This window comes from Condylura cristata, unplaced genomic scaffold, assembly GCF_000260355.1.
Source record: "Condylura cristata isolate star-nosed mole 26May11 unplaced genomic scaffold, ConCri1.0 scaffold00023, whole genome shotgun sequence".
Lineage (NCBI taxonomy): Eukaryota > Metazoa > Chordata > Mammalia > Eulipotyphla > Talpidae > Condylura > Condylura cristata.
Window position 1 is genome coordinate 2,573,349 of NW_004567124.1, and position 26,796 is coordinate 2,600,144.

General features: G+C 38.6%; 1 protein-coding gene across 2 annotated transcripts in view; it reads left to right on the forward strand.

Annotated features, from left to right (window-relative positions):
- Positions 1–18,459, forward strand: part of UACA (uveal autoantigen with coiled-coil domains and ankyrin repeats) — an 84,249-nt gene extending 65,790 nt beyond the window's left edge. For both annotated transcript variants that reach the window (XM_012728675.1, XM_004687629.2), the window contains exons 14-19: positions 3,748–3,784; positions 4,561–4,613; positions 6,273–9,008; positions 11,018–11,170; positions 12,771–12,836; positions 16,797–18,459. In XM_012728675.1, the coding sequence (XP_012584129.1) occupies positions 3,748–3,784; positions 4,561–4,613; positions 6,273–9,008; positions 11,018–11,170; positions 12,771–12,836; positions 16,797–16,868 (3,117 nt within the window). In that variant the 3' untranslated portion in view covers positions 16,869–18,459. The remainder of the gene's footprint in view (positions 1–3,747; positions 3,785–4,560; positions 4,614–6,272; positions 9,009–11,017; positions 11,171–12,770; positions 12,837–16,796) is intronic.
- The last annotated feature ends 8,337 nt before the right edge of the window (positions 18,460–26,796 follow it).

The window sequence follows — 26,796 nt, forward strand, 5'->3', positions numbered from 1 at the left end:
CAGTGCGTTACTATGACTCAGATCATATAACACATCTTTGGTAAGATCAATTAGTTTTTAGTTTTTCTAAAGCCATTTTTAAAGCATTTCATTAAAATGGGCAGGCATAGCATGAAGTACACAGGCTGTCTGTAGGCTGAACCCTTCTCACCTATCCAGAGCACCCAAGCCTCCTCACGCTTGCTTCCGGTCACTCTCTGTGCTCCTCACACCAGGGGCAACCACACACCTGACTTCCAATGTTAGAGACTGTTTTATTGTGTGTGTGTGTGTGTATGTGTGTGTGTGTGTACATATATATTATATATATGTATATAATATGTATGTTGTTCATCATGGTGGTTCATGAAGAGGGTGGCTGATTCAGTGGAATATCTCATCTTTCAGGGGAGTACAATTCCAATACTGTTATTTTTTAAAAAATTAAAAGTAACTTTTTTCTTTGTAAATAAAAAATATATGTGCAGCTATGAAAAATAATGTTAAAAGAAACAAATAAGGCTCACAGTCGTAATATTGTTTGAAAGAAATACAGTGTTTATTGTATAGCTCCATTTTTATCAAGTTGAAGCTCAGGCAAAATTAATGTATGGTGGTAGCATGAAGACTAGGCATGACTAGGGTGAGGCATAAAGAAGCTTTAGAAGTGCTAGGAATGTTCTATAGCTTGATCTGGGCTGTGATGGTGCAAGGTAGATGTACACATATCATTTGTGTACTTGCTGAGAGTGAATTATGTCTTGATACATTTTAATAAAACAAAAATAGTGTGGTTATAGGGTTTGATTGTGAAGGCTGTTTATTTATTTATTTTTTTATTTTATTTTAATTTATTTATTTATGGATACAGAACTGGGTACAGGCCAGAGGTGCAGGGATGGTGAGAGGATTCACCAGACACAGAGCGGGGAGCAGAACAGGCAGATAGATGAAGTATACTGCTGAGGGGAGCAGTGGGCGGGTCAGGAGAGGTCTGCCACGCCATGTGGTCACCTCCTCGGCCGGCGGGAATCGAACTCATGCGGAAGTGGCTTTAGCTTCTTTGTGCTGTGCTTTAACCCGCTGTGCCACCAGGGAGGGCCAGAAGGCTGTAAATTTTTAAAAAAATGTATGTATGCATACAAGAGCTGAGGTATAGGCCAGAGGTACAGGGAGTGAGAGGATTCACCATTACCAGAGTGGGAAGCAGAACAGGAGGACTGACTGAAGTATACTGCTGAGGAGAGCAGCGGCGGGTCAGGAGAGGTCTGCAGCGCCATGTGGTCACCTCCCTGACCAGTGATCAAACTCATGCTGCAGTGGCTGCAGAGAGTTTCACAATGCTGTGCTTTAGCCCTTTGCATCCCCAGGACCATGAAGATGGTTTAAAAAACAAGTTTATAAGCTACGAATAATTCAATTTAGTAGCTCATTTTTCACAGTGGAAGAATTTTAAAAGGTTAATGGTGAAGCTAGGCATAGCCATCATCACAGCACCAACCGTGTGCCAGACACCACTGTACGGTGTACACCATGCACGGATAGGCAGGGCAACTCTCTCTGACAGCTCTTTTTTATTCTTCTTGTAAGGGCACAGGCTTAGAAGGCTTTGCCCATGAGAAGTTGTTTTTTTTTTTTTTTTTTAATTTATTTTTACATCATTTTGCACATTTTTTTTCATCTCAATTGTAATCCCCACGGGTTTCCCATCACCAAATCACCCCTGTGCCACCACCATAGTTCCGTGCATTTCCCTCCCCCCCCCGTTTTTGATCCCATTCCCCACTCCACCCCCACAGAATGTCTCTGGTCTATGGTTGTTCATTATTTTTGTTATTTTCTCGCCTGGTCCATTATACTCCTGCTATGAGTGAAACCATCCGGTATTTTTCTTTCTCTTTCTGGCTTATCTCACTAAGCATGATCTTTTCCAGCTCCATCCAAGTTGCTGCAAAAGACATGTGTTTCTCTTTTTTGGTTGCTGAGTAATATTCCATTGTATATATGTACCACATCTTTCTAATCTGCCCATGAGAAGTTTTATAAGAAGGAAGTGCTTGAACCTGAACTTGAACCCAGGCAATCTTTCTTCCCTGTGCTGTTCACTACAATATTAGTTTTACTCTCAGAGCACATCAGTATTTGTTCTTTGTAGGATTTATGAAAGTTTGGCACCTATAGCTGGGTGCTATTTATATAGTACTTTTCTTCTAAGAGTATACTTTTAAGTTTTAAGGAGAGTGAACCCTAAAACATTCAATGAGGTTATTATAAAGGAAAATAACTTTTTTTAAATCATAGAAGCTATATATTCAGTTAGAAAAATCAGTACATCTATTTAAAGGCATAAAGCAAAAGCACCTGTGATCCTGGCGCTCCTACACCTGCCTAGTAGCCTCACAGACCCTCTTTTGCCGTGACTTGTCATGTCCACATTCCATATGTGCGGTCAGATCACACGTCTGTTCTGTTCATTTTTTTCACTCAACATTTTCCCCAGCCAATAATGTGCATTGTGATGAATTGTTTCACTAGAAATAACTTTTTACTTAAAAAAAAAAGATATAGACCCACTTTTATATGACAGTATATATGAATGCAGCCATTCAAAAATAAGAATTCACCATTTGTAGCTGAACTGAATTGAATGTCCCTACTGTATCATCTCACAAACTTCACAAAACTCTTCATATACTGCCACCAGAATTGTTGTGTTCTATGTCATACTTAATCTGTAGGCATTTTTCTTATGTTATAGAGAAATATGAATATTTTAGGTGAGACTAATTTTCTTAGAACTCATGTATTCCTTTTCCACTCAGTCATCAAGGAAAGGTAAAATGCTTAAACTAAAATTTTCGACCTCTTCTGTGTATAAGCCTCCTCCTATCTGTCCTGTATAAGCTCTTTTAGTAACTACTGCAAAATCTGTTAGTAAATATTACACAGACAAGGAGCTTGACTAACTTTATGGTTCTTTTCCATCATTAGTGTGAGGTGGCATTCATAGTTAGGGAATTCTGGATCTTTTTGACCTTGGTCAATATATCAGATTTGGATATATAATTGTTAGTACAAATACACAAACATGAACTAATCTGTGTATCTTCATTTTTGAAGTGTAATGTTTAGATTTGTTGGATTTTTGGGTGTGGCGTATTTGGGAAAAGAAGTAATCCAAATACATTTTGCTTTGGGTATCCAAAATGCTTCTGTTATTCACCTGTTCTGACCTGATGCACTGATGGATTTATCAGTGTGGTAGCTTTTTACTTTTAGCTCCATTTCCTACTCTCTGTCTCCATTTGCCTTCCAAATTAATCGGGATTCTAAAGTTCTGAAAGAAGGGGATGCACTACTACACAGTCAGTGAGGAAGGGTCCCATCTCCCAACAGTGTAGCGTAAAATGAGCAGCTCATGTGACTGGCATTTCCTGCCCTTTGAGGTAAAAAAGCAGAATGCATGGAAAGTTAGTTCCATTGTAGTTTGCTTTTTTTCCCTTTCTGAGTAGTAAGGCTTTTCCTTGAAACACTTGGCTGCTTTTATTAAAATGCTTAGTGAAGTAGTTTATTCCCAATTGATCTCTCTAATTGTTGCTAGCGCTATTATCTTTTTGTGGGTTCAAGTAGAATAATACTCAGGAGAAACAAGGAATGTTGAAAATGTGGTTTTAATGACTGGAACATTTAGAGCTAAAATAGAGGCAGAATTTAACAAAATGAAGCCGTGTTCAACTAAAATGTTTTAATTTATACTTTTGATTTCAGAGTGATCATTTAGGATCAGGAAATCACTTCAGTAACAGTAAGTATAAAAATATAGTTTCTAATTTCATTTTACTTAGTTCAAGCAAAGAAGAATGTTTCTGCTTATTATTTCGTCTAATATGAAGCTCCTGCTGCTAAATCTCACTCAACTATTTGTGTTGTTACAGCTCAACACCTAGACCTAGGAGGAGGTTAAGGTCATGGTTAAGGTCACGGCTGTAGCCTCTTAACATACAATCTGTTTATCATGTAGATTGAGTTTCTTTAACTCTCTCTACTTTTTAAATTGCATATGATATCAGTTACCAAATTTGCCTCATCAACTTGCAGATATTTATCTTTTAATATTTGGGGCTTGCTTTTTATGGAGAAATCTTTGTATAGAGTCTCAATCAAACATGTAAAACTGTTAGATGTACTATAAACAATGACTAATTTTAAGAGAGTATTTACAGTTCTTCAGCTTTAAACAATTTTGCTAGAAGAGCTATTTTCTTGTTCCCAGTGAATATTGAATTATCTTCTAGGCTAAAAATACCATTTTTTTGATGATGTAAAGATACTTATAACTATCACAAAGCTTTTTAGTCAGTCTTACATACTTCTAAAAATCTACTTAGTAGTATTCTGAATCTAAGTACTTTCTTTATGGTATAGAAATATTAAGGTAAAATATGGATATTTTAGAACAAGAGCCATTTCAAAATGTAATCCATGCTTCTCTTTTGTTTGGATAGTAAAGACCAAATTAATATTTAACCTCCTGTGGTATGAAACCTTAAATTAAGATATCATTTGTTTGGACTTATTTAGGAAAAGAAGATCTGCTTCTTAAACAAGGTCAAATGTACACTAAAGATTCACAGGTAACAGTAATACTATTCTTTACATATATACACTGATTAAAATTTTATTATTAAAGGAAAGTTGGTCTTGTGTTTAGTTTAACAAAAGCAAACATTGCTGTTTCTGGTGCCCTCTAGAGTGTTTTTGATGACAGTGACTTAAATAAAAGATTTGAATTACTATTTCATTGTCTGTGATAGTAAACCTTATTCAGTAACAGCAATTGGTTAACTCTTCATGTTTGCCCATATGAAGAGGCAGACATATATGAATAATTCAATAGTCTTTTGTTTTGACTTTGAGATATGCTTTCCTTACATTTACGTATATATTCTGTGTTTTGGAACTTTACCTCCAAATAAAGCTGCCAAGAGGTGGTGGTGTCTGATTTTCCTACTTGTTTGTCTGTTCCTACTTTTAATTTTCAGTAGGTAGGTACATAGTTTGCTTTTCTAACACTTCCTGTGAACAACAGGAATGACTAAAATATTTGAGCTTCCAAGGACAAACCTTCATCTGTAGGCAGAGTGAATTAGTTTGCGTGATGTTTGAGGTTGCTTTAATTTGGAAACTTGTAAGCATCTAGGTAGAAAAAATGGATATAAATGGAACAGTATTTAAGATGAAATAAATATTTGATTGTAATAAGAGAAATATGGAAATTGCAAAGCTGTGTAAGTATCTGTTGGTAAATTATAGCAGTCTTAGTCTAAAGATAATTGGTAAGTTGAAAGGCAGTTTAGAAGCACAGTAAGACTGGGATATTTATTACTCCGCGCTGTTAATGTTTTTCTCCTTGATACACAGAAAGGCAGTTTCAATTTAAATCTGTCTATTAAAATAGTGCAATATACTCATAGCCCATGGCTTTTATTAATGAAGTAGTGCTAATAAAGAGCCTTTTATAGGCTATGTTGGGAAAATAGAAATAGTTAAATTTAGTTTTTCATGATTATATATTCTCTTCTTTATGAATACTTATGTAAGTTTAATTATACTTTTTTGTCAACACTTAAGAGAGGGACAAACTGTAAATCAAATTTTGTATTGAGGTCATCAGCTAAGTTCTAATTAATCTTTATACTTGAGAGGGGAAAACTTGTTTCCTTTTGTGAATTGACTAACATTTTGTCGACAGCTGTCATGCTAACTGGGTTTATTTTGATGGTGTTTCCATTCCATTGGAGTTAATGGAGGTACTCAGAAGTCGTGTTATATATGTTATTAGAAATTATATAATATAATCATTGCATAAAATTATTGGTAGATTTAAAATTATACCCATTTTTAGTTCAAGGATTCTGATATCTTCAGAGCTTGAAGTTCTAAGTAAATGATATGCCATAACACATATGAATAATATGTTTGATGAAGTTGATGTTCATGTATGGGTAGGTATTATTAGTGGGAAAAGGAAGAAAAAATAGTATCCAGAGGGCAAAGCTGTCTTCCATCTTTGTTCTGACAGAAGTACACCTAAGTGAACAGATTTTGGAAATGTCACTGGGAGCCTATTAAGGAAATTATACCCAGAACTGTTTCTGACTTCAAATATCAGTGCTATATTCTTCCAGCATACCAGTCTGAAAACCCTTTACTGATGATGTAGAAACTTTGCATGGTTTGGCAAATTGGTGTTTTCTTTAGGCTTTTATAATGGATTTTTTCCCCCTTCTCAGTGTATTTCCCCAGGTATGACAGCCCATATGCAAAGCAGATCTATGTTGAGGCCACTGGAACTGTCCTTACCCAATCAAACCTCATATTCTGAAAATGAAATTTTAAAGAAGGAGATAGAAACACTGAGGCATTTCTGTGACTCAGCAAAACAGGATCGGCTCAAGCTCCAGAATGAACTTGCTCACAAGGTGGCAGAATGCAAAGCTTTAGCTTTAGAATGTGAAAGAGTCAAGGAGGATTCAGATGAACAGATAAAGCAATTAGAAGATGCCTTAAAAGATGTACAGAAGAGGATGTATGAGTCGGAAGGTAAAGTGAAACAAATGCAGACGCATTTCCTTGCCCTGAAGGAGCACCTGACCAATGAAGCCGCCATGGGGAGCCACAGACACACAGAGGAACTCAAGGACCAGCTGAAAGACATGAAAGCCAAATATGAAGGTGCCTCAGCAGAGGTGGGAAAATTAAGAAACCAAATCAAGCAAAGTGAGATGTTAGTCGAAGAGTTTAAGAGGGATGAAGGCAAGCTGAAAGAAGAAAATAAGCGATTGCAGAAGGAATTTAGCATGTATGAAATGGAGTGTGAGAAAAGGGGGAGAAAGGCCACAGAGATGGAAAGCCAGGTAAAAGATTTGTTAGCAAAGTTGGCCCTTGCTGTTCCAACAGAAAAGTTTGAAAACATGAAGAGGTTATTATCTGGTGAGATAAACGAGAAAGCCAAAAAAATAGTGGAGCTCGAAAGAGAATATGAAAAATCACTTAGTGAAATCAGTCAGGTAAAGAAAGAACTGGAAAACTGTAAGGGTAAGCTTGCTCAGCATGTGAAACCTGAGGACCACGAGCAGCTCAAGAATAGGTTAGAGCAAAAGTTAGGTGAACAGGGGAAGAAGATCACCGAGTTAACATCAAGAAATCAGACACTACAAAAAGAAATTGAGAAGGTTTATGTAGATAATAAAGTCCTCAGCCAACAAATACATACTGTAACAACTGAGATGAAAAACCACTATGTTCCTTTAAAAGTAAGTGAAGAAATGAAAAAGTCGCATGGTGTAGTTGTTGATGATCTGAATAAAAAGCTTTTGGATATAACGCAAAAGTACACAGAAAAGAAATTGGAAGTGGAAAAATTGCTGATGGAAAACGACAGTTTAAGTAAAAATGTTAGTAACCTGGAAAGTATGTTGGTGCCTCCTGAGAAACATGAAGAAGTCACCGCTCTGAAATCCAACATCACCGAACTAAATAAACAGCTCTCTGAGCTTACTAAAAAATGTGGTGAAGACCAAGAGAAAATCCATTCACTCAACTCTGAAAACACTAACTTGAAAAAGACTATGAGTCTCCAGTATGTGCCGGTTAAAGCCCATGAAGAGGTTAAAAGGGCACTGAGCCTCACATTAGATAAAACTAACAGAGAACTACTGGAGGCGAAGAAAAAACTGGAAGATGTAAATCAAGAATTTGTAAAGGTAAAAGGTGAAAATGAAATATTAAAAAGAAATCTGGAAAATGTTCAAAACCAAATCAAAGCTGAGTACCTCAGCCTAAAAGAACATGAAGAAAAGATGAGTACTGTGAGTCAGAACATGAAAAAGATGCAGGATGATAGTGCTGAAGTACTGGCTAAGTACAAGAAAGGCCAAGAAGAGATTGTGACTCTGCATGCTGAAATTGAAGCCCAGAAAAAGGAACTTGACACAATACAAGAATGCATTAAGCTAAAGTATGCACCAATTGTCAGCTTTGAAGAGTGTGAGCGAAAATTTAAAGCATCAGAGAAAGAACTAAAAGAACAGTTATCAGAGCAGACACGTAAGTATAATGTCAGGGAAGAAGAGACCAAGAAGTGCAAGCAAGAGAATGACAAGTTAAGGGAAGAGATTTTCACTCTTCAGAAGGACTTAAAGGATAAGAATGTTCTCGTTGAGAATTCTCACGAAATGGAAAGAGCATTAAACAGAAAAATAGAAGAGCTAAACGGACAGTTAAAAGACCTGTTACAGAAATACACAGAGGTAAGGAATGAGAAGGAGAAGCTGCTAGAGGAAAATGCCAAGCAGACTTCTGAGATCCTTGCTGCACAAACACTTATGCAGAAACAGCACGTACCATTAGAACAGGTTGAGGCCCTAAAAAAGTCTCTTAATGACACAATTGAGAATCTAAAGGAAGAACTGAAGAATAAACAAAGGTGTTATGAGAAGGAGCAGCAGACAGCAATCAAACTGCAGCAAATGCTGGAGAATCAGAAGAACTCTTCTGTGCCCCTGGCAGAGCACCTGCAGATTAAGGAAGCATTTGAGAAAGAAGTCGGAATCATAAAAGCTCGTCTGAGAGAAAAAGAAGTGGAAAGTCAAAATAAAACGGAAGAAGTCTCCAAACTCCAGTCTGAGGTTCAGAATACTAAACAAGCGTTAAAAAATTTGGAGACCAGAGAGGCAGTTGATTTGTCTAAATACAAAGCAACGAAAAGTGAGTTGGAGACACAGATTTCCAGCTTAAATGAAAAATTAGCCAATCTGAATAGGAAATATGAAAAAGTATGTGAGGAGGTTTTGCAGGCCCAAATGAAGGGACTGGGTACAAAAGATGAGAAAGAATTGCTTCATTTCAACATTGAGCAAGAAATCCAGGATCAGCAGGAGCGGTGCAACAAGTCTTTATCCACAATCACAGAGCTGCAGAGAAGGATACAGGAATCTGCTAACCAGATTGAAGCAAAAGATAATAAGGTAGGCCCTAGTAGTCTGTATTTTTTGTGTGGGAAACCCCAGATACCTGCACTGGTTTACAAAAGCATTAACAATGTAGCCATTAAAGGACATCTTTCCAGTCTGAGGACTGGTATGGGAAAAAGAAAAGTACAGTAGAAAAAAAAAGTCACACAAAGAAAAATCAAAAGCACTTTCCCTTTGTTTCCTCAAGGGAAACAAGGATGGAGGTGTAGGGATAGGGAAGGGCTCCAGGCTCACTTTAAAAGAACGGTCAAAATTCACTGGGTTTTAGGGTACCTGAAGAAAGATGATGAAGAAGAGGGAAAAATGTTTCCACCCATATCTCTACACTGAGGCTTCACTCTCTGTGCCCCCATCCTTCTACAAATGGCCCCTCACTCAGAATGTCTGCCTCCCGCCTGCCTAAATCAATCTGTACTTCTTAGTGCCCACGCACCACTTTCCCTTCTCAGAGCCTTCCTGTTCAATTGAGCCTGCAGTAATCGGTGCCTCTTCCAAAATGCACCTTTTTTTTTTTAAAGGATGTATTTATTTATGCATACAGAACTGGGGTACAAGCCAGAGGTGCAGGGGTGGTGAGAGAATTCACCAGAGACAGAGCGGGGAGCGGAACAGGAAGATTGACAAAGTACACTGCTGAGGGGAGCAGCAGGTGGGTCAGGAGAGCTCTGCCTCGCCATATGGTCACCTCTGGGGACAGGGATCGAACTCCCACTAAAGAGGCTGAGGCTCCCTTGCAGTGCTTGAAGCCACCAGGGAGGGCCTCAAAATGCATCTTTTGTTTGAGACTGCCATTCATTTAACGCATACCTATGGTAGCCATGGCAGAATTATGTAGTTCACCCTCTCAGCCAGATTTTAAGAGCAGGTTTGGGATTTAGCGTTCCTTCTTGTGGTTCATTCTCACAGTGCACACTTATAGGGATATGTGCAACACTATTTTTGAAACTGGTAGTTGCATAAAGTGTGTGCTATTAGAAATGAGAAATTGGAGAGACTGACATAATTTTATCCATTCAACAAATGATTCTTAAATGCTTTCTATACTCAGTTCTGTGGATACAGTGATAACAGACCCAGCCCTGGCCCTCCTCAGTGGGTGCTGCAAATATTAGCCTTTTTCACATGTCTGCCCATATAACTTGGAAGTTAAATACTCTCAGCTTGCTGTTTAGAAGGTGGTTATGAACACAGGGAGATGTAATGGTAGTAGCAAGTTATATATATATAAACCCATTGCTATTTAGGGGCATATGCCAGGCAGATAATTATAATTGATAAATCATAATTAATAAATGATTATAAGATAAATAAGTGACTATCTTAACTAGGAAAGACTTTGCTAAAATTATCTAAGTTCAGTTTCTACAAGTAAAGATCTCCTTATGCCAGTATGACCTTATTTTTGATAATTGCAATTCTATAGTACATCTTGAAATAAAGTAGTATAAGTCCTCAAAAAAAAAAAAAAACTAAATTCACACAGCTAACGAACCTCAGATCTGCCTATATACTACAGTGTTTGCTCTAGAAATGCCTCTTTTTTTTCTCTTTAAAACAAAATAGTCAACATTATATATTCTTCAAAAGGAACAAGGACAGGAGTTAGACTTACGTAGACTTACAGGAAACATGCTTTTTTACTTTTCAGGGTTTGTTAGAATAAATTCCTCCTTCTCTTCCTAATTTTACAACTGACTTAGAAGATAATCTGTGTACTTTCTTGGGGTACTTCATGTTACCTCACAAGCCTGAGCCCACAGTCTGATCTTAGGATACACATCATATTTACTCTTAATTTAGTAATGCTTTTGAAAGGAATTTACTGAGAGGGATGAAAAAAGTTAGATCACGGAGTATATGTACTGCATAGCCACTGTTTGGACAACACTCATTTCTCCATTTCTGGAATATATGTCAAGGAATGATTTCTGTGTGAAGGTGTTCATGCTAAGTGAAGAAGTATATAACCTATGTTTTTCCACAACTGTTTTCTTTTTTACCAGATAACTGAACTGCTTAATGATGTGGAAAGGCTGAAACAGGCACTCAATGGCCTCTCACAGCTCACCTATGGGAGCGGGAGTCCCAGCAAGAGACAGAGCCAGCTGATTGCCACCCTGCAGCACCAGCTGCAGTCCCTCCACCAGCAGCTGGCTGTGAGTGCCACTGGGCTCTGCTGTGGGCCTGCGGGGTCTGGGCATGCTTATCTCCAAGTCAGCCAGGTCTGGGGCTGTACTCAGATCCAAGGATGTAATCTCTTTTTGGTAAAAGTTATTATGCTAACAGTATTGTATTAGCTTGGTGACTACTATATGTCAGGCACTGCCTCAAATGTTTTATTTAATTATTAATACTTTAGCTCTATCTTGGTCTTCATTACCATTATACAAGGTTTAATTTCCCCCATTAAATTTGCAAGGAAACAAAGTGCCTATGCTCCTGCAGTTAGGATTAAATTCTGGAACTGCTTGCCTCTGGTATCTTTCCCATTGCAGCACATTCTTTAAAATATTGGCCCACTAAACCCCAGAAGGTTTTTAAAAAATAATCTTTTATCCTTGTGAGTAAAGATAGTCATTTTCTGTGGTTTTATACTTTATATATACTCCAACATTGCCCTTATCCATGGCTTCTTTATCCATAAAATAGGATCATCAGAACTGATTACTTGTTTGTTTGATTTTTTTAATTGAATGAGCTAATATATATTGAAATATTCAGTAAAGCATAGCCCAATCAAATGTAAATTGTTGCTAATATTTTCCTATTCTGAGCAAATTGCTTATGAGTTGTTTTTAATAGAAGGCAGTTATTTTAAAGTGTTCACTTTATAACATTCTTGACAGGTTAATGTTGATTTCAACCTTATCAAAAGGATATGGTAGTCTCTTCAATAAGCAAATATATTTGACTATTATTTATGTTGATGGCACTGTATTACATCCTGTCAGGGATAAAGCAGGCATACAGTTTCTGTGCCCAGGGAGTTCTTGGGTGGTTTGAGAGGTAAAATATAAATCTGTGAGAAGTAAAATAACAAGACAAAAAGTATCCGATGCAGCACTGAAAATACTTTCCCAGTGTAAGTGTGCTGAGTTACCAGGGAAGAAAGATACCTGCTGTGCTATAAAGGAGCTAGAAGAAGGGGGTACCTGACAAAAACTTACAGATCAATGGTCTTTTGCTAGGTGAGAGCACAATAGAGAATCTTTTAGGCAAAGGGGAGACTGTGAAGCAAAGCCTGGAGGTGAATGCAGGTGGCATGCCCCAGGGGCATGTCTTGAGACCAAACTCTGGAGACCATTGAGAACTGAGGTGATGAGTTTGGATTTCATCTTGAAGAGTTATCTTCGCTCAAAGATTTTAAGCTAAAAGTGACATGAGGAAAGACCTGCCTCAGGTCAAGCGTTTATTTAGGGAATAAGGTCTAGAGACAGGGGGATAAAATAGGCAACATTAGCAAGACCTGGAGCCTCACTGGTGAGGGTCTGCAGTAGGTGTTCACTAGAGCAAGTTTCCTGTGACCTAGGATATATGGCAGTGCCTTTACTAAGAATATTCCCACACATTCATTAGAAAAGATTATGCTATTTTTATTTTATGGAATTCTGCATCTTCTTGGTCCAAGGTGGTCAGATAAAAGCAGGAACACCTTAATAGTACTATTTTCTAGTAATAGGCCCGAGGACAACATTGTCATAGTGTTTGAGAGTATGTTGCTGGTATTCTGATCTGTCTAACTTTCAACATTTCTAGGATGCTGACAGACAACACCAAGAAGTAATTGCAATTTATCGGACACACCTTCTTAGTGCTGCACAGGTAAAGAATTTGTCTTTCAGAAAGGAGATGGTTTTAGAGAAAATATATATATATTTTATTTTCAAGTACATTTATATGAAAATCATTGGTGTTTAAATAGTTGTGCCCTATATGCTTACTAAACATAATTGTGTTTCTTGTAGTCATGGTTTGTATATTTGCCAGAGAAATGTACAAAGCCGTGCTTTACACCGTCTTAAATGTAGTCTTATGTCCTGACACTCATTTCGCAGTTTGGCACAATCTGACACCATTTGTCACTAATGATGCTGCTGACTGGAGATGCTGCCTGAATATCCACCTGTAGCTGTCAGCTACAAGAGGAGCATAGGGAGCACTCACTGCTTCTTACTTGCTCAGGGCCATTTTTTGAAATGTAGCGTGTAAGGTGTTGCCAAAAGGAGCCCACACGAACAGTCTTAGAGAAAAGAGGTTTATTGGGACCAGTGCCAGATGGGACTCCAAGGAAGGAGGGGCTGCAACAAGGGAGTGTAGGGAGAGAATTTATACCAAAGAGTAGTAGAGAGAGGGAAAGTCATAGCTCAGAGCAGCCAAGATGGAATGCACAGACAAGACCCAGGCCACCCTCAATCTGCAGAAACAGGAGTGTGGGCAGAGTCCTGTGATGGTGACTATTTCCTCCTGGATGCTATCAGCAGACCACAAGGTCAGGGCGCCCTGTGGTCCCCCTGCATTGCCCGGGCAGGCTAACAGAAAATACTGTAAAAGTGCAAAAATGACGGGCCTCTCTGGTGGTGCAAGGGCATAAAGACATTACATAAGCAAGCTATCGCCAGCCCCTGCAGCACAAGAGTTTGATCCCCAGCCAGGAAGCTGATCCACATGGCACAGCAGAACTCTCCTGTCCCGCCCGCTGCTCCTCTCAGCAGTGTATTTCAGTCAATCTACCTGTTCTGCTCCCCACTCAGTCTCTGGTGAATCCTCTCACCCCAACACCTGTGGGTTACACCCAAGTTCTTGTATGCATAAGTAAATAAATCTAAAAAAAAGATGTCAGGGCCCTCCCAGTGGTGCTGTGGGTTGAAACACAGCAGTAAGAAGCTAAAGCCACTTCACATGAGTTAGATCCCGCTCCCCAGAGGTGACCCACATGGTGTGGCAGACCTCTCCTGACCCACCCACTGTTCCCCTCAGCAGTGTACTTCGTCGATCTGCCTGTTCTGCACCCCACTCTTTCTCTGGCGAATCCACTCACCACCCCTGCACCTCTAGCCTGTATCCCAGTTCTGTATGCATAAATAAATCTTAAAAAAAAAGATGTCAAATAAGGTATATACAGAATTGTAACAATTTCAGAAAAATATTGGCTTTGTTAAGAGATTGTCAATAATGAAATTTATTTATTGAAATTTAAACTCAGTGAAGCATGGATTAAGAATTTTCTTTTGGGGTAGGGTGTGAAGAAAAGGTTATTTTCTAACAAGAATAAATCACACTTAAATATTTAACATATGAAAGATGCTGTACTTAATGTTCTGAGAGATGCTAAGATCAGCATCTCCAAAATTCTCCATAGATTTTTCAGGAAGACATAAAGAGATAATGTTAGAGTGGCAGGCAAGCAATCTTGGGAATTATTTAGGATTTGAAATGTCAGGCTATACTGTTTGAAAAAAAGTTAAGTATTGAGAGAGAACTTCAAAGAAAGGACAGCTTAAAAATAAGATCAAGTTAAAATTACAAAAAGGAGGAAATTTTGACATTAAATACTTAAAATCAAATGCCTGCCATTTTTCTAACAGATGAAGGGAAAACCAGTGGGAAAGAATGGTGTTATAAACACCTCTAGCTACCTTAATTTGAGTAGAGAGAAGTTAAATTCAGATTCGAAAGTACATTATAATTACTAGAGAAAATTGTCAATTGACAGCAGAGTGTGAGGCTCACGAGGGCAAATAGTGGAAAAGTACAGATTTGTGTTAGAGAGGATGGATGACTCCCTCAGACCTGACTCAGGCCAAGGAAGTAAATGCTCTGGTAAAAAGACACTGCAAACTAACAAGCCTTTCAACTTTGTATAGTGTACGCTTCTGAAATGTGAAGTTATTTTCTATTGACTCCTAATGAAAAAATGAGCAATTGGCATCTGAAATAGTCTTGCCTTCTGTCATCATAAAGCTAAGAAATTCAGTTTAGAATGGAAGAAAATGTTTGCACATCATACATCTGACAAGGAAGTGATAATTGAGATTTATAAAGAGCTCATATAACTCAACTAGAAGAAAATAAGTAACACAATCAAAAAATGGGCAAAACAGCTAAATAGACATTGGGCCAAAGAAGACATCATTTCCTTATCATTAGGGAAATAGAAATCTCGAAAGCCCAATGAGATGCCATCTCGATGTGTGAGAATAACCCAGATCAAAAAGACCCGAAACAACAAGTGTTTGCCAAAATGTGAAACAAAAGGAACCTTCATATACTGTTTTTGGGAATGCAGACTGGCCTAACCCTTAAGGAAAAGAGTATGGAACTTTCTCAAAATTTTGAAAATAGATCTACCATATGCTCCAGATTGAATGCAAAAACACTGGTTTGAAGGGATATAGGCGTACCAACAACGTTCATTGAGGCGCTATTTACAGGAGCTAAATTAGGGAAGCAGCCTACGTGCTTGAGGACAGATGAACAGTCTAAGAAGATGTGGTATGCTTACACAGTGGAATATTACTCAGTAGTAAATCAAAATGAATTTTTGCCATTTGCAACAACGTGGATGGAGCGAGAGGAATAATGTTAAGTGAAACAAGTCAGAAGAAGAATGACAAGTATTGCATGTTTTCACTTACATGTGAACTATAAAGGAACAACAAAAAAAAGTGATCAAATCAAAAACAAACCCTAGAAATCTGATTATAAACCTGACGCTACCAGAGGGCGTTAGGTAGCTAGAAGAAGGCAAAACTATTTCATATGCCAATTGCTCATTTTTTCATTAGGAGTCAGTAGAAAATAGCTTCACATTTCAGAAGCATACACTATACAAAGTTGAAAGGCTTGTTAGTTTGCAGTGTCTTTTGGCCAGAGCACGTACTTCCTTGGCCTAAAAGGGGTCTGGGGAGGTAGCATAGTCTATAGAGTGGAGAACTACAGTGCCTTGGCAGGGGGCTTTAGTGTGCGAGCAGGCATCTGAAGAGATGGTTAAGTATAACCAATTCTATTGCTTTGCATCCAGTCTCTCTCTGGCCATCTTTTCAAGTTTGAAGTGTTTCTTTTTAAGTATAAATGATTAATATTCATGTAAAAGGATCTCAACGTTACCAGCAATGGGAGAAACGTACATAAATAAGGAAGCACCATTTTCACCTATGGGATTGGCAAACACTAAACAAGATTAAAAATTGAACCTGCTTTTTCACCCAGTAGTTATTGATGAGCGAAAGATTAGAGACACCCAACACACATATCATTGGGGAAATGGGTAAAGAAGCTATGCTACAGCCATACAATGGAATATTATATAGTAAATTAGGGAAATAACTTGGGAAAGATTTTGATGGCACAGGTGAAAAGACACATTTGTAAAACAATACATATGACATTATTTATGTAAAAAAAAAATAGGGACTTTCCCCCACTAATTACTTTTCTAATTAAAAGGAAAACAAGAAGCTTAGCAGGAACCAAAAAAGAATTTATTCAGTTTGTTTTTGCTCATCGGTAACTTATGCTGTCCCTATCAGCTGAGCTGTTACATAAAAAGAAAAAGATAAATTTTTCTGATAATAGATATTCAGAGCGATTGGTGTGCGCTAACTTGAACTTGACTGTATTTCCATGATAGGGCCCCTGCTGCCCTTTCCAACAAAATCTTTAGAGCATCACCGAGAGAGTGGGGACTTGGCGTTTAGGGAATCACAACCAATTATGCCCTAGAAGAAAGCCTTTGTCTTTAGAATTCTCATGCAGTCTCTCCTGTTTGTGCTTTCTGTCAAGGGCCACATGGACGAGGACGTGCAGGCGGCCTTGCTCCAGATCATACAGATGCGGCAGGGGCTGGTGTGTTAGCGGCGGCCCTCCCGGCGGCGCCGGCCTCCCTCCCTGACGGTGCCGGCCTCCCTCCCTGACGGTGCCGAGGGTTCTGTGTGCTCCACGGCCTACTGTGCTGCTATAAATGAAATAAAATGCGTTTTGCCCAATCAGTAGTTTTTTACGTTAGTTGAGTATATTGAGTGTTTCAGTAGCCGTTCAAATCTCATATTCTACATGTGCTGAATTTGCAGGTAGGCAAAAAGACAGCATCTGAACCACCGAGTCCCTGATAAAACAAGCCATCTGACCGAGCCATTTGGAGAGGGTTAGGTTGCACCATTTTGCAGACATTTCTTTGAGTGAAATTAATTTGGTCGGTGGCCACTTTTAAGTGGATCAGAAGATCTTTCAGATCTTCCCTCCAGCATTGAAATCTAATGTGATTTCAAGGAATGTACTGAACTTGGCTGGCCAAGTGGCATTCTTATTGAAGTAACTTAGTGTCTTTGACTTCTTTTGGAGGTACAGATCTTTTTCTTCTTATGCTAGTAACTTTTGTGCCTTTTAAAATTATTTCTTTTCCTAAATGGTTTGCAGTGCTACATTACATTTAGGGGCAGGCAGGGGTGGGATACGTCAGGAACTGTAATATGAATGTTGCCTTCTACTTTCCACCACATTATCTGAATTTTCACTTGTGGAGACTTTCTTGCCTCAGTGTTAGCGATCCATGATAAATGGTATATGAGATTTTTCAAAGTGTCAAAATTTTACACTCTTTCTTAGCGATTACTCTGACATTTGCTACTATAGTAACAAGCACTCATTATACACGCATTCTCCAAATGTTTCATACTTATTTATAGGAAAATTGTACTAACGAGATTAATAATGTGAAATGCCATTTTCTTACACAGTTATCATTTGAGAGTTGATTTTACAAAACATCTCTAGGTTTTTAGACAAAAGTGCAATAATATAGTAATCTGTAAGAATATAGATAGCAAAACATAATAACATTGGACATGTTTAGAGTAAATACTCCAGTGTAATCAACCATTTGTATTAACTACAACTCATTAAGGAAAGTATGTTTTGTTAATTTTATTAATACCTTGTTTACTCTCCAGACTGAAAATTATGAATTTGTTGGCTAGCATATCAATTGAACAATTGAGTCATTTAAGCCAACTTTATTTTTAAATTACAAAATATGCCTTAATATTAATCTTCGAATATCATGAACCAGATTTTTGATCTCATTTTTGTAATAACAAGGTCAAAAGGTCTTTAAAAACAGCTCCTCACACCAAGGAATAAGATGTCTCATATATATATATAAATTTTATTTTTCAGTGTAATAACAACAGTGAAAAGTCACATTGGATTATTTTTCATTCTTAGGTGGATATACACAGCCCACATAAGCAATATTTTGATACTTTAATATATATATTTAATGTCCTACAGCCTGAGTTCTGATTCATTGAAACTGGAGTCGAACAGAGTTCTGAACTGAATATTCACATTTCAGTGTTGAATTTCCCTTAGTTTGAGTGGGAAGGGAACTTTATGTGTACTTTATTTTTTGTCCTCAGCCATCAATAAAATACTGATTTTTATGGAGTATTATTTTGAAATCCTTGTAAATGATTTCCAAGGTAAGCTAGTCTGTTTACTATCTTTGGAGAATGTGGGGTAGAGAGTGGGGGCCCCAACTGTGACTGACAACTGTTTTGGTCAGCTGTAGAGAGTGACATCCCAGGTAACTGCCTTGAATTTACCCCGGTGTCTTATTCACTCACTTTTGGCTATCCCAGGCACAGACTGCTTTCAAAACACTGAAGGCAGAAACCTTTCAGATAGTAAACAAGTAGAAGGTGTAGAATGGGCAATGCTTTCCCTCTGCTCTTCTGTATTCACAAGAACCATGCGATCTGAATTATTGGCCAAAAGGAAGGAGGTTGGGCTGACTGACGTACACACGCTCTCGGAACGGATCTCTGAATTCCTACAGGAGTGTGGGTTTTTGTTGAAAGCTTTGACTACCTTGTTGTTAGTTTTCACTCCTGCTTCATCAAAGAAGCTCCTTCAGTATTACAAACAGCTGTTAAAATATAATCAAATAATCATTCAATGCGCATCTTTAAAATCACTATTACAGTGACTGTCATCATGAGCTATAGCTACACTGCTCTAGGATCCAGATGACTTTAGCGTAAGTGGAAGCTTATGGCTTCCTCTTTATTTAAAACTTTTTCTCTTGTCCCTAACCAGTGTTGCACAGTTTTAAATCTGCTGTTATTCTAAATGCACTGAATCACTGCTACTTTAAAAATAATGCCCTTTCCTTGCGGTGTTTCCCCCAGCTTTCCTCCAAAAAAGGACCTAAAAATGGTCCTCATATACATGCTTCTTGACTCATGTTTTCAGCTTACTTTTTTCAAAGGAGAAGGGCTTCAAATGAAATTTTGGCATCTATAGTGACTTATTGTATCCAAGCCCGCTTACACCTTTGCTGAACATTACATAGTGGTGGTTACAAGTTTCTCTGACATCTACTTCACCATGGTGGAAGAAAACAATTTCTTACTGTCTTTTTATTTTCTACATCACTGGATTCTGCAATCTTGAGGTGATATATTTTTTTTCTTCTTACAAATTCTGTGCATCAAAGTAATGGCAGTACCTCTGACACCAAATAAAGATAGAAGGAGGATTCTTGTGATGAGCATGCAAAATATGGTTGCACACGTCTGGCAGAGGAAAAAAAAAGAACCTGGACCTGACTCCTGGCTTGTAAGTGCTGTGAATAATTTTCAGAGGGGAAAAACAATTACGTATAATTTTCAGAATAGAGAAAAGCAAATGATACCATAAGATACACGCGGCAAAATCCAAAATAGAAGACAGCCGTTTCAGCTCTTGTATTCAGCAATATCCTCACCTAGACTGGGCCTGAGAGTTTATTTTTGGAAATTTTGTTCTTCCCCACGTTTTGACTTTGGCTGCTTGAAACAAGACTCAAGGCAGCCTTTCCAGGTTAAGTGAATGTGTTCGTTAGCATGATTTGCTTGTTACCACATCTGTGGGCCTTTGGCTCACAAGCATCATGAATGTAGAGATTTAAAAGAGAACAGCAATGAAGCTGCAACAGAGATGGCATTCCGGGAAGACTCCCCAGGCATGAGGATGCTTGTGTTTAGCATAATTGGGCATGTGGCATCATTTAGGCATTAGAGGGCATTTTCATTATTTATGCCTGCACAAATAAACACTGATGATGAATGAATGCAACCAAAAAGGGAAGGTTACAAAAATGTCATATGTAAATGAAAAAGACTGAGGGTTGCTTCCTTGAGGGTGTGTGTGTGGGCATGCATGTATGTGGATGTGTGTACGTGTGTACAAGCACGTACATAAATGTACACACTCCATTCATGGAAGTCATAGGAAATCAATAAAAATAATGCTCCTTTTAATCAATATTTGGAATCAAATTGTACTTAAACAGTCCAACTTTTATATTTTAAACAGGTTTGCTTTTTTTTTCAACATCGCAGTCCTGGAAATATTCTGAATTCAGGCAAGAGTTTAGAGAGGTTATTGCCTTCTTAATAATTTAGAGCTTCTATTGCTCTGCCAAGTCAGAAGATTAACATTTAATAGAAAAAAATTATATATCTATCATTCAGTCACGGCTATTAGATCAGATGGATTTTACATTAAGTGAAAAAGATGTCGAGCATTTAAGGACCATTAAACTACAGGACTCTCTTATTGGGTTTTAAGGCCTCTGAGCCTGGGTCCTGCTGCGAAGAGTATTTATTTTACATATACAGAACACATTAAGGATGGGGAAAGGGCATGCATTTTAAAAGAAAATAGGCCATGAAAAAGTGTGATTTTCCACACGGTGAACAGCTACCGTACAGATTTTGTCTTATTTTATAATAATTAGTTTTATGCATCATTAAGTGGCTTTCTTTCAGGCTAGAAGAAGATGCAAAGGCCACTTTAAAAGTGGCGCCTGCAGGAAATCCAAGCATCTGTGGACCCTCTATTGGTATTTCATGTGGGAAAGCCATGTTTCGGATACTTTGCGGGTGGCTCCATGTTGTCAGGAACTGACGTTTGAAAATACCTTCTCCGCAGACCCTGATGGATTGTAGAGGGTGGGGATAAGAGACCAGAGAGGAGAAGTTACTTTTAACAAATGTCTGCTTTTTGGAGTGATGTCCAAATTATCAAGGAAGGACTGGGAAAGAATCATTCACCTTCTGGGAGGTCTGCACTGTCCATTTTGACCCTTTTATTAAGCTGTAACACATATCTGGTCGCAGTTAAGACCTGAAAAGCCATGTCTGAATTAAGATACACTTCTTACTGTGTACACTCTCCCTCCTGTCCCATTCCCATCTCCAAAAAGAAGTTTTATGTAGCAGGATGAAAATCAAATAGACTCGGGAAGGATGTGGAAATAGAGTGAACATAATTTGTAACTATTTTTTTCTACAATGTCCAAACAAATTTTGTGATTTTTTTTTTTTCTGTCTTGCAATTCCAGGCTTTTTAAAAATTGCCTCTGACTAAAGTGACACCTTATGGGCTACTTCAGAAATTCTCTTCAGGATTGAGAATTGAGGCTGATTCATATTCAGAGTCTTAACTGCTAAAATCTGTTAAGCCAAAATAAAAATGACTGCTACTTAAATTTTCTTCCTCTTCATTTTTGCTCCAAATATTGTTGCTCTCACAGCATTTGCAAGGTCCCATTTATGCAAATTGGAAACCCTTCTTTGTACAATCAGAGATGAACTGCCACAGAGCTATCCGTGCAAGTCCTAAGGACTGACGTGTCCCCACTTCATCTTACAACAGGGAGCTGCTTCCTGACTTAGAGATGTTCGGTTGTTCAGTTGGCCCTAATCCCTAGGCTGTGTAACTCCTTGACAGCCATCTTTATCCACTCATACCATTTGATGCTTTAAGAAATCCCCCAGCTACTGTTGATCTAAGTAAATAAGTCTGTTAGAGTTGAATGCATTTAAGAGGATTTCCAATCAGTGATTATCCAAAGAACTATTAATTGCCAATATTTTGGGTGTGCCATTGCCAATCTTGTTATAATGTACACAGCCACTAAGGGCAGCAAAGCCTGAATTCATGGGAATAATTGGGGTAACCTGAAGGACGGGTCTTCTCTAACTGTGTGTCTAGCACTGCTTGTTGTGGGATTATGAACATCAAAAAGAATTCCTTAATAAGCTCTTGCTCTCCTTCCAGATCCTTTTGGGCAATCTCATTCTCCATGTTCTCTAAGTAAAGAGCAGTTACCAGGACAACAGAGAGTTTGAGGCAGATTTAATTGTGATCTGATATCTAGCCAGAATAAAAAGCTAGTGCCTTGAATTTACATTCTAGGTCTCAAGCAAATGTCAATATCCATATTATTTTTGTCCTACCTCATTACAAAAATAATTTTAAGGTGGCTAGCATTTTCCTCCCTTAATATGAGAGAAGAGAATGTGATAAATACTGAAAGGACAGGAAAAACAAGCAGCAACTTGGGTACCAGAAAATATTAAATAGCTTTGTCAGTTGCTCTATATTATAAGAAACTTAAGTTTGAAAGTACCTTCTTCACTGATCCTTATGAAGTGTGTGTTTGAGTGGGTGGTTAGGGGCAGGGGAAGACCCAGAGAGGAGAGGCTACTTTGAACAAATATCCTGCTTACTTTTCCAGAGCTGATCTAATTTGACTTAGCTTCCTAAAAATCAATGCAAGGAGGAAAAAGAACATCACATAGGTGAGGTCCGTGGTGATGAAATGAATGGTGTTGATTTCAGTAGAGATCGTGTAGTTACTTAAGAACAACACTAATGACAGCCTCCGAGCCAGTGATAATGTCCATAGGTGTAAAAGGTGGAACTCCCAGGCTCTGCCTCCCAGCTTCCTGAACGGGGGCCACCTCTTTTTGATGAGCTTCTAACTGGTCCCTGCTCAGGGAACGCTGTCTGTGGGTAGGTGAGACAGCATCTGGTCATGGGCAAGTCAATACATTTTCTTAGCCGTGCGCCTCTTAGCTTTCCCTTCTTTGATCCATAGGTAAATAAATCCTTCTCAATCTTCTTGCTCTTTTTCTCTCTGCTTTTGGATCTTGTAGTGTAGTCTTAAGCATCATCGCTTTCTCCTGGGTTTGCACATAACTGTTGTATGAATTGACACATGTGCTAATGTGACCTAGAATGTACCCTTACATTGTGCTAATACCAAGTTCCTACTTTTGATGCTTTACCATATTTATGTAAAGTGTAACCTTGAGGGAAATGAGGTTTAAACACTGAGTTATTGTTATTCCTTGTTATGCCACTTAACTTACAGAAAACCTGTGTTAGTACCCATATTTGATGACTGAAAGAGATCCAAAGAGGATTTGCCTTTCATGAAAAAGGGTAAAAGGCATAAACATGTCCAGCATTTGTTTTGTAGCAGCCTTTTTAGAGATATCATGCACCCTAAGCAGTGAGAGTGACCCATCTGGCTCCTCTCAAGAGTACTCATGCCTGCTTTTCCTATATGTTAGTGTGATTTTAAGTTTATGTGTTACTGGATATGATTTATTGGGTTATAGCAGGTATTGAGAAACACAAAATTTCCATGTATATTAACGGCAATTGTTTCTCAACTTTATGCCATGTTTGTGGGTCTTCTATTCCAAAGCAGCCTGTTCGACCACCATTTTGTTGCCAGCAGTTCTGCATTCCCATGCAAGGTCAGAATTGCTCAGTCAATCAGCCTTGGGAGCCAAACTTGCAAGGTGCTTTTCATGTCAGTTCAAGAGCAGAAGGCTGGATCACCCTGGAAAGGGCATGCGTCATGGGGTATGACTGAGAACACTAGGGCACTGAGGACTGATGTAGGACAAGGGGCCCGATGAGCACTGAAAAGCTTTGTTGGTAAGATTGAAACCTGGGCTGAGGATCTGGAGCTTGACCTCGATCACAACACGAGTCCTCAGGCAGATGAGAAGATCTGGAAGGCAGACTCACACCCTTGACACTATAGGTGACTGCACATTTCCCAGCCTCATCCCTCCCTTTTCTTTTTGTCCTCCTTCCCCTCACAACTGATGCCTGATTATTCCAGCAATACAAAGGCCAGGATCTTCCTCTCAGCAGCACCCTGCATCTTACCCGTTTGCTCCGCGACTCCCGTTTGTCCATACAGTGATGTCAGTGCAACAATTTTAACTTAGAAAAAAGTTTCATGGGAATGCTGTACTTTCAGAAATTGGGAGAAACTTATACCTTTGAAATGTTTGGGAATCCTATAATTATTCCAAAATGGGAAAATATAAACTCATCTTCTTCAGAAAAATAAGTTACGACTTATACACACACACAAACAAAACATAGAAGGATTATGTTAAGAAAATAAGGGCTAAGATACAGTTATGGGTAATGTTCTCATTCCACACATAAACTTGGGCTGTGAAATTGGCTTTGAGCTTCATAAAGGCTAAAGAACATCAGAAATCTACTGGGGTTTTCTATGTTTACTCACGAGCTACTTCTCTAGCCTGGAGAGCTGTACCTTTAGAACCTGAATGAATCAAAAAGTTCCTGCTGTTCTTTTTTGTATTACATTGAACACTTCGAGCAGTGAGCAGTCCTTTCTCTTGTACATTCTGTGTTTTCAAGAGCTTGGTCTCTCCAGTTTATGTGCTGGCTGTGACGGTCAGCAGGAAAGGCCAGGAAACATGTGGGAAAACTAGCATGGTAGAATTTCCAAAGAGCAAAGCTTGCTGAGATTTTAAAATGGCACGGGTAGAAGATCTTAATGTCTTGTGGAGAGAAATGAACTTTAAATCAAATGAGGGATGCCTTTAGAGATTAGTGAACCCATCAGATATGGGGGCTTGCTACTGGACACTCTGTGTGTGTGTGTATTATCAGATTAAATAATATCTATAACCTCCCCCCCCCGGACATATTTAATGATGAGAATTCATAGATTCATGTATTAAACAGATGCCAACTAGACCTGGTTCTGTTTCCTGGGTATGCTCCTGATTATTGATGTGGCTGTGGGTAAATAACTTAACTCTGGTATCTAGACTTGAATGCAAAGAGAAATTTTTGATCATTGCAAAAGTACTACTTAGCACAAAAGATTAATGAAGTTGTATTCCTGGCATTTTAGGCCAGGTTTGCTCTGGCAATTGGATCAATCATCTTACTACTTTCTTTCAATTAGTATTTCACTGTTGCTTTTTCTAACACTAATCTTTTTCTAACACTGACTTCGAGATGTGTGGCTGTTGGCTTGCATGGCCATGAATCCCTCATTTCTGGTGTTACGCAGTCGGTTCTAGTTCATGTACATTAACAAAGAGAGGAAATAATACAAGGGAGTCAAGCAGCAGGTATAAGAGCTCCTCTCCGATACAAAAGTGGCTGTGAGAACAGCCATATATAAGAAGGGGAAGCTAAAGGCAGGGAGGTCAAGAAGCTCACCAAGTATCAAACTGATTCTGGAAATGGACTCACTGAAAAAAAGATTCCACAGCTGCTCGAAGTGGCTCATCCTTTTTCTTCAATCCTCTTCAGTTTCTGTTAATGGGTAGCCCTGCTTCCTGGGTTGCTAGTTCAAAAGTTAAAATAAGAATCTGCTGCTTTGCCTTAGAAATTACTTAAAAGCGATCATACAAGGATTCTAGCAACAAAAACAATTGCTTGACTTAAGAAGAAAAATCATGCAGAGAAAAAAATGTTAAGAAGTGCTTAGAATTACTAAAATGAAATAAAGGCAAAGTTTGAAGGTGATACAGATAAATCACATGGTTCAGTGGCCATGCCACAGATGTCACTTTTGGTGCCAGACCTGGGGCAGGTTTGTGGCCTGGATGCATGGGCACCATGTTATTTGTTAATTGTGAGGGAGGCCTGGACAGTGATCATTGGGAACATATCAGCAATGCTTCAGGTGAAGATGTGAATTTCCCAATTATAGAAATGGCTCAAGAATAGAAATAGGTAATCAAAAGTCAAATAAACAAGACACAAATAATAAGAACTTCCATTTTGTGTTCAATACCGCTATAATGAATACCATACCTAAGTTTCCAAAACATTCAAGCCTTATAAAATGTGGGGTGTTTTGTGAAGCAAGTTAAAATAACTGGGGGAGACAGCACAGCTGGCAGATCTGAGCGTCCCACTGCATGATTCAGTTGCGTCCATGTCCCTTCTGCCATATGGTGCCATTTGGGGCAGCTGTCAGTTCCAGCTTAAATATCATGAGAATGATTCTGGATTCTGCAGTGGGAAGGGATTCCGGAAAAATAATGCTAAATCTCTCCTCTTGGTTCATCCCTGTTTCATCATCTTGATCTGGGGGACTACCATTGATGGAGTAAGTATAACCCTGACTCTGCTTCCCCACACAGAGTTGCCTGCTGTTTCCCTGCTGGGCTTCAACTTCTCTCTCCCTCTGTATTTCTCATTCCTGCTGTAGAAATTGACAACAAGAAGGAGACCAGAGGGTGCAGCAATAACTAGTTTTGCTATAGCAAGTTTGCACTATCAAGTGGTGTGTTACTGTAGGATTTTGCCCTATTAATAATATTCCTTCCTTTGACATTTTTGCTTCCCAAACAAAATGGAACTAAATAAAGCTCCCTCTGTGGTAGCCCTCATATAATAAAAATTACATTCATACACGTCTCAAGAGATACAACACAATATCTCCTAAGAACTGTGCCCAGTTCCAACTCCAACTCCAGGTCTTTGGGTTGTCCTCCCCCTCTAGTTCTGTCATGTTCTTTCTTTAAAAAAAAGAAAAAAAATTATTTACTTATTTATGCATTCAAGAACTGGAGCACAGGTCAGAGGTGCAGGGGTTAAGAGGATTCACCAGAGACAGAGTGGGGAGCAGAACAGGCAGATCTACTGAAATACA